Source organism: Puma concolor, chromosome C1, assembly GCF_028749965.1.
Source record: "Puma concolor isolate L17-30 chromosome C1, mPumCon1.1.hap2, whole genome shotgun sequence".
NCBI lineage: Eukaryota > Metazoa > Chordata > Mammalia > Carnivora > Felidae > Puma > Puma concolor.
The window spans coordinates 188,569,430-188,593,004 of record NC_141674.1 but is presented as its reverse complement, the minus strand read 5'-3'; the positions used below and the strand labels follow the sequence as shown (position 1 = coordinate 188,593,004).

The 23,575-nt window shown below is 42.0% G+C and overlaps 1 protein-coding gene across 2 annotated transcripts in view; it reads right to left on the bottom strand.

Moving 5' to 3' along the window:
- Window positions 1-8,985: 8,985 nt before the first annotated feature.
- CASP10 (caspase 10) overlaps window positions 8,986-23,575 on the bottom strand; it is a 50,423-nt gene continuing 35,833 nt past the window's right edge. For both annotated transcript variants that reach the window (XM_086719263.1, XM_025935184.2), the window contains exons 7-9: window positions 18,691-18,799; window positions 16,794-17,292; window positions 8,986-13,664 (exon numbers count right to left, since the gene is read on the bottom strand). In XM_086719263.1, the coding sequence (XP_086575389.1) occupies window positions 13,511-13,664; window positions 16,794-17,292; window positions 18,691-18,799 (762 nt within the window). In that variant the 3' untranslated portion in view covers window positions 8,986-13,510. The remainder of the gene's footprint in view (window positions 13,665-16,793; window positions 17,293-18,690; window positions 18,800-23,575) is intronic.

Here is a 23,575-nt window from a genome sequence, read left to right as displayed (position 1 = left end):
AAGGGAAACCCTCTTGCACTGTTGGTGGGAATGCAAACTGGTGCAGCCACTCTGGAGAACAGTATGAAGGTTCCTCAAAAAGTTAAAAATGGAACTACCCTATGATCCAGCAATTGCACTACTAGGTATTTATCTAAAGGATACAAAAATACAGATTGAAGGGGTACCTGGACCCCAGTGTTTATAGTAGCATTATCAACAATAGCCAAACTATGGGAAAAGCCCAAATATCCATCAACTGATGAATGACTAAAGAAGATGTCTCTTTTGTCAAAACGGGAAGTTAGCATGTTTTGAGATGTATTAAAGATATATTAGCATTGACAGTGGAACTTTTGCCCTGATGTTAGAGAAGTATAAAAAGAATAACTTTTCACTATATGATCCTCTGTTGTTTAGTGCATAATGACCATGCACTGCCCAGTATTGCCAGTGGGCCCCATGCTATAAGGGAACATTGCATTAGCTCGTTAGCACAGGTATCTATACTGCTGCCTCCATGCATACCCAGACTGCAGGTAAAAATAGTGGACTAATAATGGAAGAGAGGGTGGGTAGGTCCCAACTGACACACTTTTAAAGCCAGCCCATTGGGCACCAGTGCTCATCACTTCTCTTGTGCCCATCTTAGAAATTCCAGGCTCACCTCAGTGTTCCCAAAATTCAAGTGCCAACTACGCTTAGGCTGTCCAGACCCAGCCTCACAGTCTGAAAATAGATGTAGCCCAGGGGCCACTCCTAAAAGGAAGGAGAGATGACCATGAGTTGAAAACCAGTGTCAGCACCTCTGCTCAGCTCTCCCTCTACTGACACTTTGACCTGCACCCCTTTATCTCAGAGAAGGATCTAAAGTTGCTGATCAGCCGCAAGGGGCGCCTGGGTGGCTCAGTTGGTTAAGCATTCCTGAAGTAGGCCTTTAGGGAAAGTGACCTAATCTTTCACCATCTGGAAAGCAGATGGGTGTGGTAGACTGAGCTTGGACTTTGGAATCGGACAGATCTGGATTCAAACCCTAGCTCCTCCTCTTGCTGAGATCCAGATACCTTCCTTTGCTTCACTCAGCCTTGGTTTTCCATATGGGAAATGGCAATAATGACTTGCTTGATGAGGGTGCTTTGGAGGGCTGAATAAAGCAGTATCCGTGGTGCTTGCATGTATTATCTCACAGAGAGCAGGTGCTGCCCACGTGCTAATTCCCCCTCCCCCACCTGCATCCCTCAGGCAGCCACTAGCCACCTTTTCCTGGAAGCTGTTGAGACAGAGGAGGGCAGGCGGCTCAGGGTAGGTAACCAGCCACTGATCAGACCTGACACAACGTGAGCCAGAAACCAACCGCAGGGACTGTGTGACTCACCCTCTTCTAAACCTTCCCTCAGGCCCCTGACACACCCTCCAGATATGACTTCCTCCTGCTGAGAGTTCTCACCTGGTGCCCATGGAACACTTGATTCTTACCGCCTGGCACAGACAGTTGTCATTTTTCAGTTATTTCAGTTTCTTTGGAAAATAACCCCCTCCCCAAAGGAGCCCTCCCGCATATACAAAAATGAAATAAAAAACAGTAGTTTATTACTGTATTTATTTATTGAAGCACTGTTAAAAATAAATAAATAAAATCCACTTCCATGACCTCTTTAATCCTGTCTTGAGAGGTAACACTGTTATTTTGATTCTTTCCGTCTATTTTTATGCTTATAAAGCCATTATGATTCTTGCTCTGCCATTTACTAGTTGTGTGACCTTGGGCAAGTTACTTAAGAGCTGCGTGCTTTGATTTCCTCATTCATAGAATACAGATATTAATAACTCTTTTGAAGAGTTGGAGACTTAGTGTGAAAATCAAATGAGTTAATACATGTAAAAGAATTACAACACCTCCTGGTGTACTGAGTAAAGACATAATAAGTGTGAATGTGCACATATATCATATATGCCATCTTGTATCAATCCATGTACTGCCTCTGAGCACCAAATCCACTCTCCTACTGCCTGCTTGATGACACTGTAGCTACATCCTATGAAAATGGCTCCTCCACCAGCTGGCACAATTTTAGGTTTTGATCCTAGAGGACACTGGAGAGACAGCACAAGGCCAAGCAGAGGAAGGGCTTCTCTTCCTAGTTCAGCGGGCTTTTCTTCCTGCTTCTACGGCAGAGCTGCTGGCAGCTCCAGGAGCTTTGTCAGCATGCCCACAGGAAGCCTCCTGCTCACCAGCCTCCACTTGCAGACTGCAGGTGAGCCTATGACACTCCCATGAACTTCTCTACCTTCAGTGGGCACAGTCACAGCTTCTTCAACTGGGACCAACCTTTGTGGGGTGGGGAGGAGTCTTCCAAATCTCTTCCTTCCATGGGTACCTCCCTCAGCCCTAAGGGCATTTTACTTTCAGTAGTTCATTTTCTTTTACTAGTGAATAATTCTTCCTATTAAATTTTCCATTTTGAAGGACAGGTGTGGTTTCCACCTCTGACTGCACTCTGACTGAATATATCAATTTATATAAGTATATACATGGTTTACAGCTTACTTTCTGTTTAGTTAACAAGATATAATGGGCATCTTTTCATCTTCCCAAACGTCATTGCCTGTCTTTTAATGCAATTTTTGTGTCTTCAATTACACAGAAAATTTACATTTTTATGTGGACAAATGTACCTGGCTTTTTCTTTGTGACTTCTGGCTTCTACGTGTTGCTTAGGGAGACTTTCTCTGGTCTTTCATTTCCTATATATCTTTTAATGCCTTTATAGTTTTGTTTTAACATTTATATTTTTGGAGTTTCTGTGTATGTGTGCACGGTCTGAGATAGGAATCTAACTTTAATTTCTTGCAGATAGAGAACCAATTGTCCTAACACCATTTTTAAAATTTATCCATCCTTTCTTGATTATTTTGTTTTTGCCAACAAACACCTTTCTTCTCTCTCCAACCAGATTATAATTTCCTAGAAGGCAGGGACATTTTTGCATCCGTAAGTTTTCTAACTACTTGATACCTGGTAGAGCTGAGTACCTGTGGCTGATGAGACAGCTGCATGAGAACTAGCACATTCTTACTTCAGCAAAGCAGCAGACATAAAGCTCAGAGCTGAGAATAAATAAGAGCTTTTCCCCAATTTTCATGAACGAATGTGTTTGTGGTTTGTATTTGTCTTTTAATTACTAAACAATTCTGGCAGAGCACTGTTTTAGATTGAAACATAGGAAAAAAAGGATGGGTAAGATCTGGTTTCTACCCATATGAACCCTGCAATCCCTAAATGCCCATCAGTGGGGGGCTAGTTGGATCACTGATGACACATGCATATTATGGAATATTGGCAGCCATAAAGAAGATCAGGGAGACCTAGATGTTCTGATACAGGATAAGCTCTGAGATATGTTCAATTAAAAAACCCAAGTGCAGAATGGTCTGCCAGCATTTGGGAAGGGGAAAATCAGAGAAAGACACAGATATATATATGTTTATATAAAAATAACATACCTCTGAAGGGATATTCAAAATATTGGAAACAATACTTACCTCTGGGGGCACCTGGCTGGCTCAGTAGAAAGAGCATGCAACTCTTGGTCTTGGGGTCGTGAGTTCAAGACCCACACTGGGTGTAGAAATTACTTAAATAAATAAGAAACAATAATTACCTCCGTGGAAGAACTGGGGACTTGGGGGTGGGGATCAGTGTGAAATTTACTTTTCCCTATGTATCCTTCTGTACTGTTTAAATGTTTTACCAGCTGCTTGTATTATATTCCCAAATAAATAAAGGAATTTTTAAAAGATGAAATGAGATAGACACATAGACACATGAAACAAAAGTGTGAGCAATAAGAGGTAAGAGTGATGAGTTCAGAATTCTAAACCCCATGGCTCGAAAATGGAAGGGTGGTGCTGGAAAGGGGCTGGGTTTAAGTCTTGCTCTAGGAGATAATACAGCTGGTGGGTGGTTGGAGGAGCAAGACTCTGGAAAAGACTATCAATCACTGCCCTGTGAGGTGTCTGAGCAAAGGCAAACCTAGGAAAGAAAGTTGTTAAGATCTGTCTGTTCAGGCCCCCATGTATTCTCTGCCTGCCACTGAATTTGCTTCATTGTCCTTCCTAGAAATTGTAACCTCCTACTGAACACAGAGCAAAAAGGGGGAAGCCTGGCTGAGTAGATTTGTCATATATAGAGGTCCCAGACCTAAGGGTTCAGTTCCAGGGACCTGAGGAAGTTGGACTTGCCAAACTTCCACAAACAGCAGTGCTTTCGATTACTGGCAGAATGAACCATCTTTCTTATAAGTAATAGAACTTCCTGTTTTAATATTTTATCACAATATTTAACTTAGGCCAACCCCATTTCTTACAGGGCTGAAACGGTTGATAAAATTATCTTCTCCTTGATATTTCAGGCTGATACCTCCAGCAGAGAGGCCAGGTTCCCATCTCCAAGACCCGAGATGGGGTGCTAACTGCTCTGTATAAGCCTGCCCTCTGTCTCTTAGAAAATATTTTCACAAGAGCAGCATGGTAAAGACAGGAAGGACAGGTCCCTGTACTTGGAGGTCAGCCAGATAGAGTTCAAGTCTGGTCCTTCCCAATTTCTAGCAGTATGACCTTGTTTATTATTTAGCTTCTCTGAGCCTTGATTTTCTGATCCATAAAATGGGCACAGTAACACCTCTCTGTCACTCTCACAGAGTCATCATTTTCGGCATCAGCAAGTGACTAGAACCAAAGGCTAACGTTGCTAATTTGGCCGCAACAAGAAGCATCTAGCCAAAACTGGCTCACTGTCTCCTTGCAGGGTGGCGAGAGCTGGAGATCCAAGACGACATGAGTAGAGGGGCAAAATAAGCTGAAATGTAGGATGATCAGATGCAGTACGGGGCTTCTGATTATGCGTTCTGGGAATGGAAAACTGTCAGCAGCAGTGGAATGCAAGTGGTGGTCACAGATGAGGAAAGTTGAGTCTGCATTTGAACCTGATTTATGAGAACAGGTTTGGGGAGCTCAGAGGCATCACAAGAGGGCTCTCGTCTTCAGGCTTGCTTCCTGTTCCAGACTAGAAACACAGAACAATGGCTCAGGGCAAAAAAAGCGAGTCATTGCCCCTTCTCCCCGCCTTGGCAACACTGGTTATATCACCACCACAGAAATCACCACCACCAAAAATACTAACAGGTACAGACTAAGAAACTTAGTCTTCCCCAACCAAGAGGGCAAAACCATCCTGTGTACCTTACCTGGCCAATATTCACAGTGCAGCAGGCTGAGATATCACCCTGTCTGGTGACCAAATTACATTAATCAGCATTGACATGCAAAAAGATTTTAGAAAAAAGAGAATACCCATAGATCCAGCATCCAACTGGATGGCAGAATGAACCCCTGCATCATTCCTCCCTCTTTCTCCAAATCCCAGCCCCATCCCAGGTAACCTCCATTCTAAAATTTGTTGATCACCCCATGTAGATTGTTATATTTGTACAACATGGAAATGAGTGCACAAGCAACATACAGAACTGTTATGTGGGTGGTGTTTGTTTTTTGTTTTTGTTTTCTTGAGACAGAGAGCGTGAGAGAGAGAGAATCCATAAGTAAGGGAGGGGCAGAGGCAGAGGGAGAGAGAATCCCAAGTAGGCTCCATGGTCAGTGCAGAGCCCGACACAAGACTTGATCCCATGACCCTGGGATCAAGACCTGAGTTAAAATCAAGAGTCAGAAACTCAACCGACTGAGCCATCCAGAGGCACCTTGGGTTTTTAACATTGCATAAATTATACCATATTGCATATATTCACTTATTTACTCAACATTTCTTTCTTTTTTAATAGACTTTTAATTTCATTTACCATCTTAACAATTTAAAATGTTAGCCAATTTGACAATAAGTTATATTTAAAAAAATAAAAACGAGAAACAAGAAAAAAAATAAAAAATAAAGTGAATAGTTCTGTGGCATTTAGTACATTCACAATGTTCCCATTCACCATTACCCTGTTCCGGAAAGCATGGTGTTGTAGTATATATGACTGAACCAATCGAAATTGCCATATTTGTTTCTGACCTTTTTTTTCCCCCTTCTTAAAAGCAATAATGCTCTAAAAGTTCTCCTCCACGTCTCCTGGTGCATGTGCAAGATTTCTTTTGGGGCATAGACCCAGAAATGGAAATGCTCGCTCACAGTGTATGGACACATTCAACGTTTACAGATATTGTCAAAGTGTTCTCTAAAGTGATTGTGTCAATTTACATTTCTCTAAGCAGTGTTAATAGAATTCCCTTTGCTCCATATCCTCACCCATACTTGCTACAGATAGGGGTTTTTTTCTTTTCCTTTTTCATTTCATATATTTTGCCCATCTAACTGGACTGTTTAATTATTTTATAGAATTGTAGAATATATATTTTATATACATTTATATATATTTGTATATCCCTCATCAGTTGTATATGTGGCACATAACATTTCCCAGTTTGTGGCTAATATTTTAGTTTTTCAATATTGTTTTTTTTATTTTTTTTTAATGTTCTTATTTATTTTTGAGACAGAGGGAGACAGAGCATGAGCAGGGGAGGGGCAGAGAGAGAGGGAGACACAGAATCCGAAGCAGGCTCCAGGCTCTGAGCTGCCAGCACAGAGCCCGACGTGGGGCTTGAACTCACGGACTGTGAGATCATGACCTGAGCTGAAGTTGGACGCTTAACCGACCGAGCCACCAGGCGCCCCTTTCAATGTTGTTTTTGATGTTTATTTTAAATTGTTAAGAGGAGAAAGGGAGTTCCTGCTTAGACAAATTTACAAATAATAGATTTACAGGGAGGTAGTAAATAAAAAAGTGGGTTATCTAAGATACAGCTCCAACCTTTTAGCTTGAGATCACAGAAAATTCTTTCACAAAACCCTGAGCTTAAAGGTACACTGATCCGACTGTGTGTGACATTTTTCATGTTGTTTTGTATACATTAGGGCTTCAGGTAAGCTAGAAGGAGCTAGGAATGGGGAGAGAAAGGCACAGGCTGTGCCAGAGGCAGACACCCTGCACACCATAAAAATGATAAATCCTCAGCAACAGTAGGAGAATAGAACAGTTTGTCGGTATTTACATTTCTACGTATGGGTTACGGGTCTTAGATTTACTGTTGCCTGGGCCCTGCAAATGTTGGATCAGGCTTAGGATGGGAGAGGGGTGAAGGTAGGTCTTTTCTGATCCATTTTAATCCCCCTCTGCCTACCACCACCCCCCCCCCATCCCCACCTTCCAGCCAGTTTAGCTGGCTTGCCAGATTGTAGGGGTTTTTGCTTCTAAAGACTCACACCTTGTGTGAGGAGACTATGCCCTCAGACCACAGGAAGTGCCTGGACGTTTAAGTTCTCCCACCTGGGGCAGCTCTTAGCAGAGGATGGAGGGACTAAGGGTTAAGGGAGGATGCAAAAACAGTTCTCTTGCTTCCCGTTGGGTGGGGAACTCTGAGGCATAATTTTCACTTTAAAGTGCTCCGTCCTGGCCACCCTGAGATAAAATGTGTGGCCTGGACTGCCTTCTCCCCTTCTCTGTCCCACCTCCCACCCCCAGCAGGATTCTCTGGAGAGCAATTCCTGAACGAATCACTTGCATACACTCAGGGTCTGATTCTGAGCACGTGACAGAAGATCCACCTTTAGGTGTTTCAGTTCTGTTTTGGAAGGAAGAGAAATTACAGCATGTTTTTGTGCTCAGGGGAATGATCTGGGAGAGAGGGGACAGTTAATCAAGCAGGAGAGGGAGGAAGGGCTATGAGACTGGTGTCCTTGAGTGAGCAGGATGAGCTAATCCCTGCCCAAGAGGAGGCACTGACTCTTGGGAGAAGCACAGACAGGAAGGTGCACCCATTGTTGACAGGAGAGAAAGCAGCCAATAGGGTTAGGATGCAGTGGATCAGGAGACTCGGTGGTGGATGGTGGAAATCTTTTCTGATTACCTCCCTTAGTGAAGTGGGACTATCAAATGAAAGTGAGGAGAATGGAGGATGATAGAGGTCTGAAAAGACAAAAGAAGATGTAACACCGGCTGAGAAAGCAAAGGGTGACATAAGCAGGGAAATGTTACAGGATTCCTGAGGATCACTAAAAGCCTGTTTGAGGTTTGTGGTCATTGGTTTTGAATGAGACAAGTCTGCAACATTGTGTGTGTGTATGTGTGTGTGTGTGTGCCTATTAAGCTTTTATATATTTAATATGAGAGAGACAGAGAGAGAGAGCAGGAGAGGGGCAGAGAGAAAGGGAGAAATCCCAAGCAGGCTCCGCACCGCTAGCACAGAGCCTGATGCAGGGCTCAAGCCCACAAACTGAGATTATGATTGGAGCTGAAACCAAGATGCTTAACCGACTGAGCCAAACCACCACAACCAGGAATTCTAGTACAAACCTGCGGTAAGCAGGCATGTGTGATTAACCACAGTTTAGACTCTGCCCTGTGATTGGGACCAAGGGAAAGGCAAGGGTATCGAGAGTGGGTGCAAGAGAGTGAGTTCAATGATGACATGTGGACTCCAGCTGGGTAAAGAAGGAGGGAAGAAGTAAAGGGTGGTGTTGGCTTTGGAAAGATGACAGATAGGGTCAATGGACTAACCAGAGGCCCCAGTGGCACTGCAGACTGTTGGGAGGCACTGCAGTGGCACTGCAGACTGTTGGCAGAAAATGAGATGGAATGGTAGGAGGTGGCTATCATAGAGAGAAATGTTTGCAATTGAAACTTGGGTGGAAATATTGGCAAAGACAGAGTTTACTGGATGCATGACTAGGAGGATATGGTGGTTAAGCTGATTTAAAGGTGGTTGGGAAGCTCAGGGGCAAATGCAGCGTGAAAAAATGGGAAAGTGAATGCCAAAATGGAATTATAACTGAATTAACTCTTTTTCTTTGTGTGTTATTCTATTTCCCAAATATTCCACAATGTGCATGTATTACTATATAAGCAGAAAAAAAAGTTATCAGGTAAAATCAAAGATATTACTCAAAGATAAAAAGGAAAAAAATCCCTTTATTTTATTGGTGAGTCAATTACTACTATGTACAAGTACCCAGTCCACAAAGCTCATAAAGTTATTCCCGTTCTAGAGTTGTACCAGTACTTCCAAGCATCTAACAGAATCATTTAAAATGAGACCAAATGACAGATACGAGTTTCACAGTGTATGTACTCTGTTTCCAAAAAAGCCTACTTTAAAATACATATATATTTGTACTTGCTATATTTGCATTTGCATTAAGAAATCCTGAAATTATCTCTGGGATGCAAAGGTGGGAGGACTGGGCATTTAGTGGACAGAAATGCAGGCAACACTTATCTTGAATACCTCTTTGTATTTTCTTATCGTTGAACAATGTAAAGATAATACCTATTCAAAAATAGATTTAAAAAGTAAAAATTAATACAATTTAAAAATTTTAATAGAAAAATCCTCTTTTAAAAATTCATATATGCTAAAGTTATGTTATAAAATGCTTCTTTGTATTAGCAAATCAGTCTTTCTTTAAACAAAGAATTTCCCCTAGTACTTTTTTAAAAGCCTTCCATTTTTAGGAATTCAGCTACTGTTCAAAGATACAAATGTGATATTCACATCCTTAAAAGCAAACTGCAGACTTTTTTTTTCCCTTTTTAATTTTAAAGTGAGCAGGGGAAAGGGGTAGAGAGAGAGAGACAGAGACAGAGAGAGAGAGAATCTCATGTAGGCTCCATGCTCAGTGCAGAGCCCAATGAGGGGCTGGATTCCACAACCCTGGGATCATGACCTGAGTTGAAATCAAGAGTCAGACGCTCAACCGACTGAGTCACCCAGGTGCCCCTGCAGACTTCTGAGGAGAGCCAGATCCTACCAGAAAGAAAGCTAAATAACTTGTCACATGAAACATGTACTTAACCAGAAGAGAGTTACATGTCTTTGGTATGGCTCCAGAGTTTAGAATGAGAGGCAATTGATTTAAGTATGTTCTAAGCAGGTAGATTCAAGTCACCACAGGGAAAAGAACAATTAAAGCTGTCCAAAAGTAAAACCAGGCGGCAAGATTGCAAATCAGGAAATACACAGGATTGCAAATGTTCCACTAACAGCTGTAAGACTTTAGTAAGCCTTTTTACACCCTGAAGGCTGGACCATGGGTTCTCTAGGGTCCTTCCAAGCTCCCCAGTCCATGGCTTTGTATGTAGTGTGAGTTCTCTCTGTTGAGAGTTAAGCAGTGGTTGAGGGATGATGGTCTAGGAGTCTATCATGGCTTAAGAGGATGAACTGGAGCAGGTTTCAAACAGATTAACCACTGGTGCCTGACAGTAAATCTGAGGACCTCTGGCCATGGACCCCAATCCATGCTACATTAAAAAGCTCAATGCAAAGTTCATCACTTTCTATGGGCACCAGGATGTGAGCACAAAAGTTGCTCAAATATGATTATGCAGAAGAGCCAGGATGCATCCCTATTAATTTTTAAGATTATCACCAAAAAGGAATTACAACATTTCAAAGTGAAGGTGGAGAACTCATAGACCCTGAGAATAACTCCACAAACATCTAAGGACCCAAGAATTCCAAGGTTGAGAACAACTTCACTAAATCACTCATAAAGTATCTGACCTAGAAGATTTTGTGAATCAAATATGGCACAAAAGTTATCCACAAAATGAAGTAAACTTCTAATTTGGTCTACCTCAGTGGAGACTTGATCATTGATTGATAAGGGGCTGCTATTCAGCAGCATTCACCACAGTGTTATACATACTGGTCAATGTGTTTTGATTGGTCAGTAACCATATTGTACCAGCTGCTTGTATGTTCGAAATACCTGAGCACTGGCTAAGGGAAACCCTGGTGATATCACAACTGCCCACTGCCATGGTGAAACCTTGTAGCAGAGGCCACTAGGATGCTGTGGTGACTAATATCTCTAATAATAATCAACACCAAGAGTATCATTATTAAGTAACTAACATTTGTATAATATTCTATTAAAATTTTCCACGTCCTTCATTTTGTTTGGTATAAGCCCAACTTTTGAGAAAAAAAAAGAAAACAAAGAAAAAATCTAACTACAGCTCTTGTAGGTTGAGCAAAACTAGGCAAAATATACAGAAACCTCACTGGGTCTGCACATTTCTTTCATAAATGTCTGCACAGACAATGGCGGTAGTCTCTGCTGAATAGCTGTGACCAAATCACTTGCTGTGTTCCACTCTAAATTATCACACACGTGGGCGCGCACACACACACACACACACACACACACATACACACACACAGACGAGGGAAAAATGTGTAGATGCTCCATTTAGGAGAAATGACTGAAGGATGATTGTACTCCTACTGTCTGCATAGGTGTGTGACTTACAGTCATAAATGTCTAGTGACCCCTAAAGTGCCTGCTGGAGAACTCTGAAAAGAAAATTCATGGGAAAGTTTCCTGATCCTAGAACTTAACCTTGCACAACCACTAAGTTCCAGCAAAACAAAAATACAAAATAGACCACAGGACCGGGACTTATACATAAAACCCCAAATGTTGCTGAGGAAGGAGAGTTCATTAGCAGTGTTTTGTCCAGCTGGATTCAGAGCCAAGAGCTAGCCTGCTGCTGCCGGGGACATTGTGAATCAGTCCGGGGAAAACCAACATTTCCCTAAGAGGACATCGGTGGGTATTAGTATTGATTCGTGGCTGAAATTCAGCTGGAATTAGACACAAAGGAACTCAAACTCTATTTCCGTTAGGTGACTGCCAGAGGTATCTGCCACATAAAGGTCTTGTATATACCTCACAACAACTAGATTTAAATGGATTTATATATTAACCTATCCTTATCTTAAATAGGTAATTTTTCTCTACTTTATAGATAAGGCTCGAAAAACTAGCTTGACTTAGTGTCTCAGAGCCAGAAAGTCACAAGGCAAAACAGAAACCAAAGGCTTCTATCTCCAGATTCTTTGCTCTTTGCTTTGTACCACACCATCTTTCACTTGCAGAGAAGGACTATGAAGTGGCCAAAAGCTGTGTATATTCAACTGGGGAAGGACTGTAATCACCAGCTGTTCGCTTTGACTTGTATATACAAAGGTTCTGGAAGATCATTTGACTTACACATTAATAATTACAAAATCAGGCATCACTGAGAGTTATTCTTCTTCATTCCTGGATATCTTTCATGGATGTCTACATATCCAAGGAAATGTTCCTAAAAAGCCCTGTTATGTCCCATGACATTCCAGTTCATTCAAGTGGGAAATAAAACCCTGTAAACAATAACTGGCTGGGGGACTATAGCAAATCACTCTGCCTCCTTGGGCCTCAACCTCTTCATCAATAAATAAAGGCCTTAGGTACAGGACTTTCAATCTCCCTCCCTTAGAAAATAAAAAAGAAAAATTCCTCTTGAAATTGAAAAAAAAAAAGTTCACATACATAAAGATATTCAAAACCTTAATGTAAAAAGTAGCAAGGCTTCCATACAGAACCACACTCCCCACCAAGGCACAGCCAGACAACTCTCTAAGGAGAGGACAACAACTTCTGTGAATAGCTTCATCCCTAAGGCTGTCTCTCTCCTCAATTCTTTGGGCCAGAGAAACAGAACATGTTGGAGACAAGGCAGGGGCTGTTGGCTTTAGTCAGCACAGTGCAGCCACCAAAAGAACCTCTGGCCAAGAGAGAGATGCTATAGTGCAGACTGAGTCCTGATTCAAGCTTCACCTGAAGCCAGCACTACCCAATTGTGTGTTTTCAGATGAATGAGGCAATAAATTCCTTTCTTTGCTTTGGTTGGTGTGATGTGGGTGTTCTGTCATCGGCACCTGAAAAGTTCTGATCGACACAGAATTTAACCTCAGCCTGTAAAGTCTCTGATCCCAGAGTGGCTGAGTTGTCTCTCTTCATACTGAACTATCATCTTCCTAGAGTGAAACCTGTTCCCAACCCAAGATAAAGAGTTCCTGTGGGAACACCTTTGTTATACTAAAGCTGGAAATGGGCATCATATAGACAAAAATTTCACCCCAGCAGATGTGTAGATGAGAAGCCTTAGGAAGTGGAGAGCAGAGAAAGGGTCAATGAACCATGTGTGATCTCATCATTATCCAATGTCCAAAACAAGGCTATGCAAAAGGGACACAGAATGTTCACAAAGGGTGGTCATACAGAGAGGAAATCAAAGCTCGGTTGAGGTTAAGAATAGTGGTTCTTTAGAGCTCAAAGGAATCTTAAAATGTATCTGGTACTACCTTTTACCTCACAGATACACAAACCAAGGCCAATTGCTTTTTCTCAGGGCACAAAACTAATGTCAAGACTACAACCAAAGGCTTCAATAAAGAAAGTGTTCTAACAATTAGACTTGTCAAAAATAAAAAAAAAATTTTTAAAGAATGTGTTGAATCAGAAAATAGGGCATTTCCTATTAGAATGACAGGCTCACCATCTATCAATGATTCCTATGGTGGGTGGGAGATTGGAAGAGATGACCAAAGTTTCCTTTCAAGTCAAAGAGTCATTGAGAACTCTCTACTACAATAAAAGTTTTTCCTGTGGCACAGGGAATACTAGTTTTTTCCGTAGTGTATAAGCAGGTTGGGGCATCTGTCTCTTTGTTCCTTCTTTGTTTGCTTGTTGACTCACATCATTGTTGACAGCAGTGAGGATGGATAAGATATCTTCATGTCTGCAGGCAGATAAGAAAAAATATTTTCAATCAGGAGACAGAAATCACATACCAGGTCATACAAAGAAACCCTAAAACATGTGGCTTCTTCCTAGTCTAACAGGGCAAAATTCTAACTGGAATCCTGTCAAATATAAAGAAATTCTTATTTTGAAATTAAAAAAAGAAATGCTAAATTATACAAAAGTTTTCAATATTACATTTAATGTTTAAGAACACTATAATAGACACATCTTGCATTTTAACTTTTTTTAGTTTATTATTTATCTTGGGGACGGTGTGGTGGGAAAGAAATTGAGAGACACAATCCCAAGCAGGCCCTGTGCTGAGAATGTGGAGCCTGGTGTAAGGCTCATACCCACAAACCTTGAGATCATGAGCTGAGCCAAAACCAAGAGTCGGATGCTTAACCGATTGAGCCAGCCAGGTGGCCCTCTTTTTTCTTTTAAGCAATCTACACCCAACATGGGGCTTGAACCTGACCCTGAGATTAAGAGTGTCACGCTTTTCTGACTGAGCCAGATGGCTGCTCCACAACTTACATTTTAAGGTCATTGGTCCACAAAGGAAGGTTGCACATAATTATTTTTCCATGTTTCTCCTCCAAGCTGGTGGATATAGACAGACACACAGACAGACAGATGATAGATAGATAGATAGATAGATAGATGATAGAATAGATAGGTAGGTGATAAAGATAGAGAAGGACTCTACTATTTTTTTTAAGTTTATTTTGAGAGAGAGTGCACATGTGCACAAGTTAGGGAGGAACAGAAAGAGAGAATCCCAAGCAGGCTCCGCCCTGTCAGCACAGAAAGCCTGACACAGGGCCCAAACCCACAAACCATGAGATCATGACCTGAGCTGAAGTCAAGAGTTGGACGCTTAACCGATTGAGCCACCCAGGTGCCCCAAGGGACCCTACTATTACTAATGCCCTCTCTATTCTTGGTTTGAGGAGGATACAAAGATAAACACGACACAAATTTCTAGGCACTTCAAATGCAGACATGAAGCATGTACCAAATATGGTATATACACAAAATGCATACTATAAGGCAGAATGTGATCAATACTATATGAAAAGTGGGCAAAGTTCCACTGCAAGTTCAGAGGAAAAAGAGCACTTCCTGGATTCCATACAGGAGGTAGCTTGTGAGCCTGGGCTTGTAGGACATTTAACATTTACCAAAATGTTCCAGGGATGGGCAATTCATACCACTGGGGGAAAAAAAAAAAAAAAGCAAGGCTCTGGAAATAGAACTCAGGTTTGAAGCATAGTTCCATCACTCGTGGACCCGTGTGGTCTTAGGCACAGTCACTTATTTCACACTAAATATGCCTCTGTTTTCTCAGCTGTAAAATAAGGACCATAAGAATACCCATTTTAGGGACTGCCATGAGAAGTAAATGAAGTAAATTTATGTAAAGCACATAGAAAACTGGCTATAATATTCCACTGACCATCATTTTTATTATTATTAATATTGCCACTACTTATCCTCATCATCATTGCTATGTTCAGGGACAGCAGGCCTTGCCTGGTTCTTAGTTCTTACATCCTGTCTCACACCAGCTGTTCTCTCTGCCTCTGGATCTTCCTGTGGCTGACTCATCACCACTCAGTCTCACTTGAAATATCACCTCTACCAAGAAGCCTTCTCAGGTAGCTCCCTGCCCCATTCTCTACAATATCTTGTTTGCTTTCTTCACAGCAGGTATCACTTCCTGAAATTATCTTATTAATTTAAATATTTACCTTCTTACCTTTACTTACTCACTGGTCTATAAGCTCCATGGAGAAGACATTCTGTCTCCCTTATTCATAACTTACTCCTAGCCCCTAGCTCGGTACCCAGGACAGTACGCACACGGTAAGTCCTTGATAAATCTGCCTTGTCCTCAAAGTCATAGGACATTGGTTTTTGATGGCTATGGTGGGGATGGAGGGATTAATGAAGAAGATGGAAAAGCTAAGGTTGACTGGAGGTTCCAATCCTGAATTCCTAGTTCCGAATTCCCAGAACACTTTGACCATTCCTTAAAATGTGAATTCAGGAGAAGAAGGCAGATAGAGAGGGCTGGAAGATGAATTGAGGACTATGCATACTGAATATGAGCTCCAAGGGCAACAAGGAGGTGGGATGTCTGGTAGGCTGCAAGAAATGTATTGGACCGACCCTAAGAATGAGATTCACTCAGTCATTCATTGGTCCAGCAAATATTTATCAAGCTCAACAATATATCATCAGGTACTGTGTCAAGTGCTAAGGACATAAAGTTGAATGAAATAACTCCGCTCTCCAAAAACTCAGAGATTAATGGACCAGAGATGGCAACTTTGGAGACATTTTCATGGAGGTCAAGCGGCCTCCAGGGTATAGCTGAAGCTGCCCAGAGCTATAAAGACCATAGAATGGGGTACAGGGCAGAACTGCAATGAAGGCCCATTTCCAGGGTACCAGGTAAGGAGCACGTGGTAGATACAGATGGAAAGTTGTCAGAGCAGTGGCAGGAGATCAAAGGTATAATGCCAAAGGCAATACATAGGCACTCAGTAAACATGAGTGACTGATAAATAAATGAAGGAACAAATAAAAGGCCCTCTTACCTTTATTTATACTGTTTCCTTCTGCCCAGCATTTCTTTCATCTCAATTATTTACCTAACATCTATTTGTCATCTCTAGAAGCTTTCCCTGATCCTTCAAATCTGGGTGAGGTACTAGTTCTATGTGTTTCCATAACACCTATGCTGTATAATGTGTATTTGCCACAGGGAATGCTCTTCCCCCATCTATTTTTTCTATCTCTCTAGACTGTGAGCAACTCGAGGGCAGGGACTGTTTTTTTTTTTTTTTAATTCTGTATCTTCCTTTCCAGTTATATGCTAGTGCTCAACATAGGTTTATTGGATGGATAAATGTTTGGATGGATGGACAGATGTTTGGATGAATGGATAGATGGATGACGGATGAATGGATGGATAGATGGGAAAGATGGATGAGTAGACTGATGGATGGATGGACAGACAGATGCATGGGTGGGTATGTGAAGAGACAGACGAACAGGGAGGTAGATAGATGGATGGACAAACAGGTAAGTATATAGTACAACTCAAACATCTCACCTCGGGACCAAGTTCTTCAGATTATTATACAGAGATTGAATATACCAGCTGCCTTCCTCTACATGCCGAAAGGATACATAGCCAGGGACAGTGGCCAGGCCAAGAAGGAAATCTGCATCACTGGGAACACTGGCCAGAAGGGAAGGGGTAGGAGGTGAATGCTCGGAATTTACAGCATCTGCTTCAATGGATACAGAAGGTTGTATCTCTTCACCCTGACAGGCCTGGATAAAAAAGAGTTTGGGTTTATGAGCCAGGCCAGGGCACTGCTGGGCTGTGAAATGAGACATGATCTCCCGAATGGGAACAAGGGCCTCATCTGAGGAGTAGACAGCTCCAAATTTCCCATGGGTCAGAACACAGAACACAAAGCAATCTCCATCAGCATGGCCTGGATGACTCTTATATTCCTTCAGAACCTCATCTAGACGTCCTTTGGTCACATTATTATATATATGTACGCTGAACCCCAGCCACTGAAACACACGCTCCAAGCACTCTGTTAAAAAAAAAAAAAAGGAAAGAAAGGGGAAATAATAAAATGAGATAGAGTAAAATGAAACAAAATTAAGGGGTGGAACAATGTTAATAGTTATAAAACTTGCACAGCAAGTAGCCTGAAGCTTGGGTTTTTATTTTACTTTCATAACAATAAAATTTTATTATTTACCTACCTTCTTATAGTACCCACAGCACTATCACAATGGTCCTGAGAGTCAGCAGAGGCCACAGTTTCATCCTACTTCACAGATGAGGAAGCCGAGGCCCAGGACTCACCCACGGTCACAAACTAGTTTGTGGTGGAGCCACAGCTCAAACCCAGTTTTTTTGTTGCCGATGCACCATGCTTTCCCCCAACCCACAGAGCTGTACATGGTCAGGGACTCCTTTTGCTCTTTCAACAGATTGGTAATACCCCAAGTGCTATGGTCTTCATGTTTGTGTCCCCCTAAAATTCATATGTTGAAATCCTAACCCCCAAGGTGAGGGTATGAGGAAGTGGGGCCTTTGGGAGGTGATCAGGTCGTGAGGGGAGAGCCCATAAAGAGACCCCAGGAAAAAAAAAAAAAAAAAAAGAGACTCCAGAAAGCTCTTCTGCCATGTGAGGACACGGCACAAAGACTGCCACCTAGGAAGCGGGCTTTCACCAGGCAACAAAATGTCAGAGCCTTGATCTTGGACTTCCCAGCCTCCAGAACTGTTAGAAATAAATGTGTGTCATTTATAAGCCATCTAGTTTATAGTATTTCATTACAGCAGCCCAGGTAGGCTAAGACACCTGGGATATACAAGAGGCTTAGAACATTTATATTATCCTTACATTTAAATTTTTTTAATGTTTATTTATTTTTGAGACAGAGAGAGAGGGAGAGAGAGACAGAGCATGAGTGGGGGAGTGGTAGCGAGAGAGGGAGACACAGAATCCAGGAAGGCTCCAGGCTCTGAGCTGTCAGCACAGAGCCAGATACAGGACTCCAACCCACAAACCCTGAGATCATGACCTGAGCTGTAGTCAGATGCTTAACCAACTGAGTCATCCAGGTGCCCCATATCATCCTTACATTTAAATGGAAGATAGGGGCGCCTGGGTGGCTCAGTCGGTTAAGCATCCGACTTCAGCTCAGGTCACGATCTCGTGGTCCGTGAGTTCGAGCCCCGCATTGGGCTCTGGGCTGATGGCTCAGAGCCTGGAGCCTGCTTCCGATTCTGTGTCTCCCTCTCTCTCTGCCCCTCCCCCGTTCATGCTCTGTCTCTCTCTGTCTCAAAAATAAATAAACGCTAAAAAAAATAAAATAAATGGAAGATAAAAAATTACAGAAAGAAAATATGAAAATTAAAAAAAAAATGATTTTAAGATCCCCAACTTGCATCTTATAGACTATTCAGACTTTCTTACCAGCATCTCTATGAGTCCCTGGTCGATCTGAGAGTGAGGTAAAGCTGTGGTTATTGACAACAACACAGTGGCCTCTGTGCTTCCGATCCATTCTGTACACAGTTGCTTCCTTGAAAGAAGAAGAAATAGAATGACTTAGTAGGGAATCCTCATTTTAAGGGTTTAATGTTTCTAACCAATCACTTCATTTATCAGTACCAAAGGCTGAGAGTTCTCAAGGCTATGGTCCTGGTCTAGAATTACTCAATTAAGTCCAAGGTGAAATGCCAGGTATTGATTAAAATTCAGACTTCATTTGGTTTGACTGCAGAATGTCAATTAGCAGTGTTAAATAACAGAATATGTAATTTAACTTCAGCAAATCAAGAGCTTATGCAAAAGCATCTTCCTTTCTGTTTTCTTTTTTGTTTCTGTGTTTTTTTAGAGAGAGAGAGCTAGCACAAGCCAGGTAGAGGGGCAGAGGGAGGGAGGAAGAGAGAGAAAGAGAGAGAATCTCATAAGCCAGGTAGAGGGGCAGAAGGAGGGAGGGAGAGAGAGAGAGAGAGAGAGAGAGAGAGAAAGAGAGGGAATCTCAAGTGGGCTCCACGCTCAGCACAGAACCCAACGCAGGGCTCGATGTCACAACCCTGGGATCGTGACCTGAGCCAAAATCAAGAGTCAGACTCTCAATTGACTGAGCCACCCAGGCACCCCACATCTTCCCTTTTGGATTAGCAAAGTGAAGGAAGTATAAGTAAGGATCTAACAAGACAATAAAGATATCAAATGTTTATTTCTTTTTAAGATGGTAAGATTCTGAAGTGATCTGACTCCCCCGAAAACAGAAAAGTCTCTTTTGTAGAGATCACAGTGAGAATTGTAAAATATGTGCAATTATTTCTGAAGGTTATTGTAAACAGCATATAATTATAAGTGAGCTGAGTTGGCTCCAGTGGGACCTCTGTGTGGCTGAAGTGATCTCCTAAAAACACGGTATATCTTTGATCCAAGCAGAAAAGAAGTGGCTTCAGTCAATAGAAAAGAAACTCCCCTACCTGGAAATAATTCAAAGGCTGTGTGTGGCTGTAATGGCAACAGCATTGCCTCCATAGGCAAAGGTGAACACACTTCTGATTGTTTCAGAAAAAGGTGGGATAATCACAGAGACAGAAACAAGAACAATGACAGAAACAAACAGCTCTGAGCCCTCAAAGTCATTAAGGGATGGACCCTAGCTGGAGAAGACCTTTGTGCTGGTTTCAGAAGTTAAAGTCTCAGCAGATGCTCCCAACATCTCTATGGAGACCAGGGTTTCTCTGTCGCCTTAAAAGAGAAGTTCTCAGATTCTTCAAATATCTTTCCCCAAACATTTGGATTTCCTTACAGAGGATGGGTTAAGAGTCAAGATCATGTGAATCAGCTAAAGTATTTCTGGCAGAAAGCTTGGCTGGGTTGAGGCAGTATCTATCTGTTACTGGATATAGACAGGCTGGATGGACACCAGGAAGAGGAGGGGGAAAAACAGAAAGCCCAGAGAACCCAGTCTGGGTAGGGCAAAAAATCAGACCACAGCCCAGAATTCATTTGGTCATGTCTTTGGCATCGGCTAAAGATCGCATTGCTCTGAAGTGTTCCTGCAAATTTCTTGGTTCCTCTAAATATGAATTCACCACAGATGAAGCCAGTGATGCGTTGTCACGTAGCAATACAGGAAAATGAAACTTGAAACTTTTCTTCTCCCACATCCAGCAAGTTTTCAGTAGAATCCAGCAAGCTCTGCCCTTGTCTCTAAGGCTTGAGTTAGTTATTAACTATAGTTAAGGGTCACTCCTGGGTGCACAGCTCAGGCTGAGTGAATCCAGCATCCCCAGACCATAGAACACAGCCAAAAGGGGCCAAACTTCAGCTGTACACAGCACCTATAAATTCCTCCTCACCTTGGGAGAAGGTAATACTGCAAGAAAGCCATGTTCAAACTCCCAAACCAGAGAATTGCAAAACTGAAAGAAACTCACTTATTTTTCAGAGAAGTGAAGCAATCGCCTGAGCGCCTGAAGCCACACTGTGTTAGAGCCAGGTCTTCAGAGGGTGAGCTCTGGAGTCAGACTCCTGGGTTCAGATCCCAGTTTCACTAGTGTGTCCATTTAGGAAAGTACTACATCTGTTGAGTCTCCACTTCCTTGCCACTAAGTGAGAATAACAGTAGTACCTACCTCTGGATTGGAGGATTCAATGAGATAAACCCTAGAAAGCTCTTAGGACAGTGCCTGCCTAGCACATAACAAGTGCTCAGTAATGGTAACTCTAATCAACATTGTATCACGCACTTTCCTGCTTAGGCAGAAAGCAGAGATTCCTGGGAATGTGAAGCGTTTGGACTCTGAAGTTTAAATTTCCAGAAAAAAAAAGAAAAAAAAAAAAAAGGAATGGCCTCTGATAAACTTTACATATCACAGGGAGACTACACCAAAAATGTGTTCATAAGCCGTTTAGCTCTGTAGCAGATTCTGTAATATTTTCCTAAGGTTATGATTTTGGGGCAAAGATCCAAGGCACTAAATACATCATTATCAAGTCCCTCCCTCTGTCATCTCTCACTCTGAAAAATACAAGCAGTATCTGGAGCCACACTACACCAGATGTTCCCAGAGTCAACATTCTGCTCTGTCATGCTGGCCTGTGGGTTTCAGCCCTACCAAGTGTTCCTTCCCTCCTTACAGAGGGTGATCTAATTCTGAAGGGTAGAGGGAGAGCAGATGCCAGCATTCCCCAGATGCTGTGGTGCAAGGGTTTCAGAGTACAAACCACCCATTTCTCTCCATTCTCCCACAGAAAAGCCTGGTAGAATCCATGCCTGAAATGAGATAAGAAATGAATTCTCCACTAATTTGTTACCTTTCTCCCTCAAAACATCTCAAATTGCTTGGTAACTGTCATATGTTTCTATTCCTGCCATACTGATCCAAGTTAAATAAAGTGTATTAGAAACATCTACCATAATTCCTCATGGGCTGATCTTGCCCAGAAACCCTCTGTTGAGGAAACAGGAAATGAATGAAATGCAGGAAATCCACACAGTTAGGATGAGAGTCAAAAAGCTGGACTTGATGCAAAGAACAGACACTTAATCCCCAGCAAGTTGGGCAGCAAGTGACAAAAAAGAGAATCATCTCTCTCCTTTCAGAGGAGGAGGCTCACAAAGACACAGTGGCAAAAATATAATACGACATATGCACAAAGATATTTATTCATTGCAGCATTATTTGAAATAACGAAAGACCAGAAATAACTCTAATGTCCACCACTAGGAAGTGGGCGAAAGAGCTGTGGAGCAGGATGCAGAAGATAATTTCTGTACAGAAGATCCCGTTACATGAAGGAAGTCAAGCGAAAAACAGTATTTTAACGGGGCACCTCATTTATAATAAAGGGGACAGATGGCTGGGTTTTTTTCAAAAGTAACAACAGGATAAATAGAAAATAAACTAATAAAAAAAGGTAATCTACGGAGGAAAGGGAAGAGGGGCAAGAATGCAATGGAGCCTCCTCTGAGTATACTCTCTTGACAATTTTTACTTTGGGCCTACAGAAACATTTTATATTATTAAATGTAAGACTGAAACATAGCCTAGGGTCCTCATCTTTTGTGCATGCTCCACCACATTCACTCCACTCCCAAACCCCTTGCCCTCAGCCTGCAGCAGAAAGTCTCAAAGGGGTTCTGGGGAGGGGTCAACACTGCCACTTGGCCACATGGGGCGCAGCACCAGACCTGTTTGAGGTGACCGGCAAGTCATCCCCAAGTTCCTGGGAGTGCCTCCCTGCTGGAGCCCACCAAGTTTCCGGCTGCAAGAGAGGGACTTATCTTCAAGCCAGACCAAAGCCGCACAGCCTCACTCCCAGGCTGCACAATACCAGAATTTCCCAACTTTGATGGAACAAATGAAAAAAAGAACTTTAGTTTCACTCTCCAAAACACTTCCGGCCTTTCTTTTTGCAAACCGTATTTTCCTTCCTGCAAAATGCTAGTTTCTCTCAGCGACATCCAAGGACGAAGCAGGCTGTTTTCTGGGTTTATCCAGCTGGTTTTGAAAGCAGTTGAGTGAATTTTCTGGAATTAAGGGCAACACAGATACAGCAGCAGGCTCTGCCCAGCATCCCCAGGACCCAGGTTTCCTTAATTTGTCTCCTTCCTTGTGCTGATAAAATCAGCCAGAACAGGGACTAGAAATAAGCTTTAAGGTCAGCCTGGCTCTTTCTCTGAAAATGCTGCATCTTCTGTTGACACCCTCCCAAACCTCTGTGTCAGAGAGGAATGAATGAATGAAGGAAGGAAGGAAGGAATGAACGAATGGATAACTGACCCACTGCCTGGACATGCTCAGTCTTCTTTCCACTGTTTTCAAATAATAAGGGGCCAATAAGGCCTTAAAAAGAAGCTGATATTACATCTCTTCAACAGAAGAGCATGAAAAGAAAATGCAGAATAACAGAAAGCATTAAGATAACAGAAAAGCATTAAGAAATCATATTACACATTCAAATATATTGATTTGGTTTTTAATGTAAATCAATTTAAATAATTAGGGGTGTTACTTGAAATACAGTTTCTTCTCATTAAATGCAATGGTTGGTAGTGCTCTTTTATGTAAGAAAACCTCTAAGGTGCTAACTTTCATTTTATCCAGGGCCAGGATTGCCTAGATAACTTTTTTTTAATATCCCAAATACTCAAACTTTATTTTATTTTTTTATTTTTTCTTCCAAGATTTTATTTAAATTCAAGTTTGTTAGCATATAGTGTAGTATTAGTTTCAGGAGTAGAATTTAGTGATTCATCACTACATCTAACTCCCAGTGCTCATTACAACAAGTGCTCTCCTTAATCCCCATCACCCACTTAGCC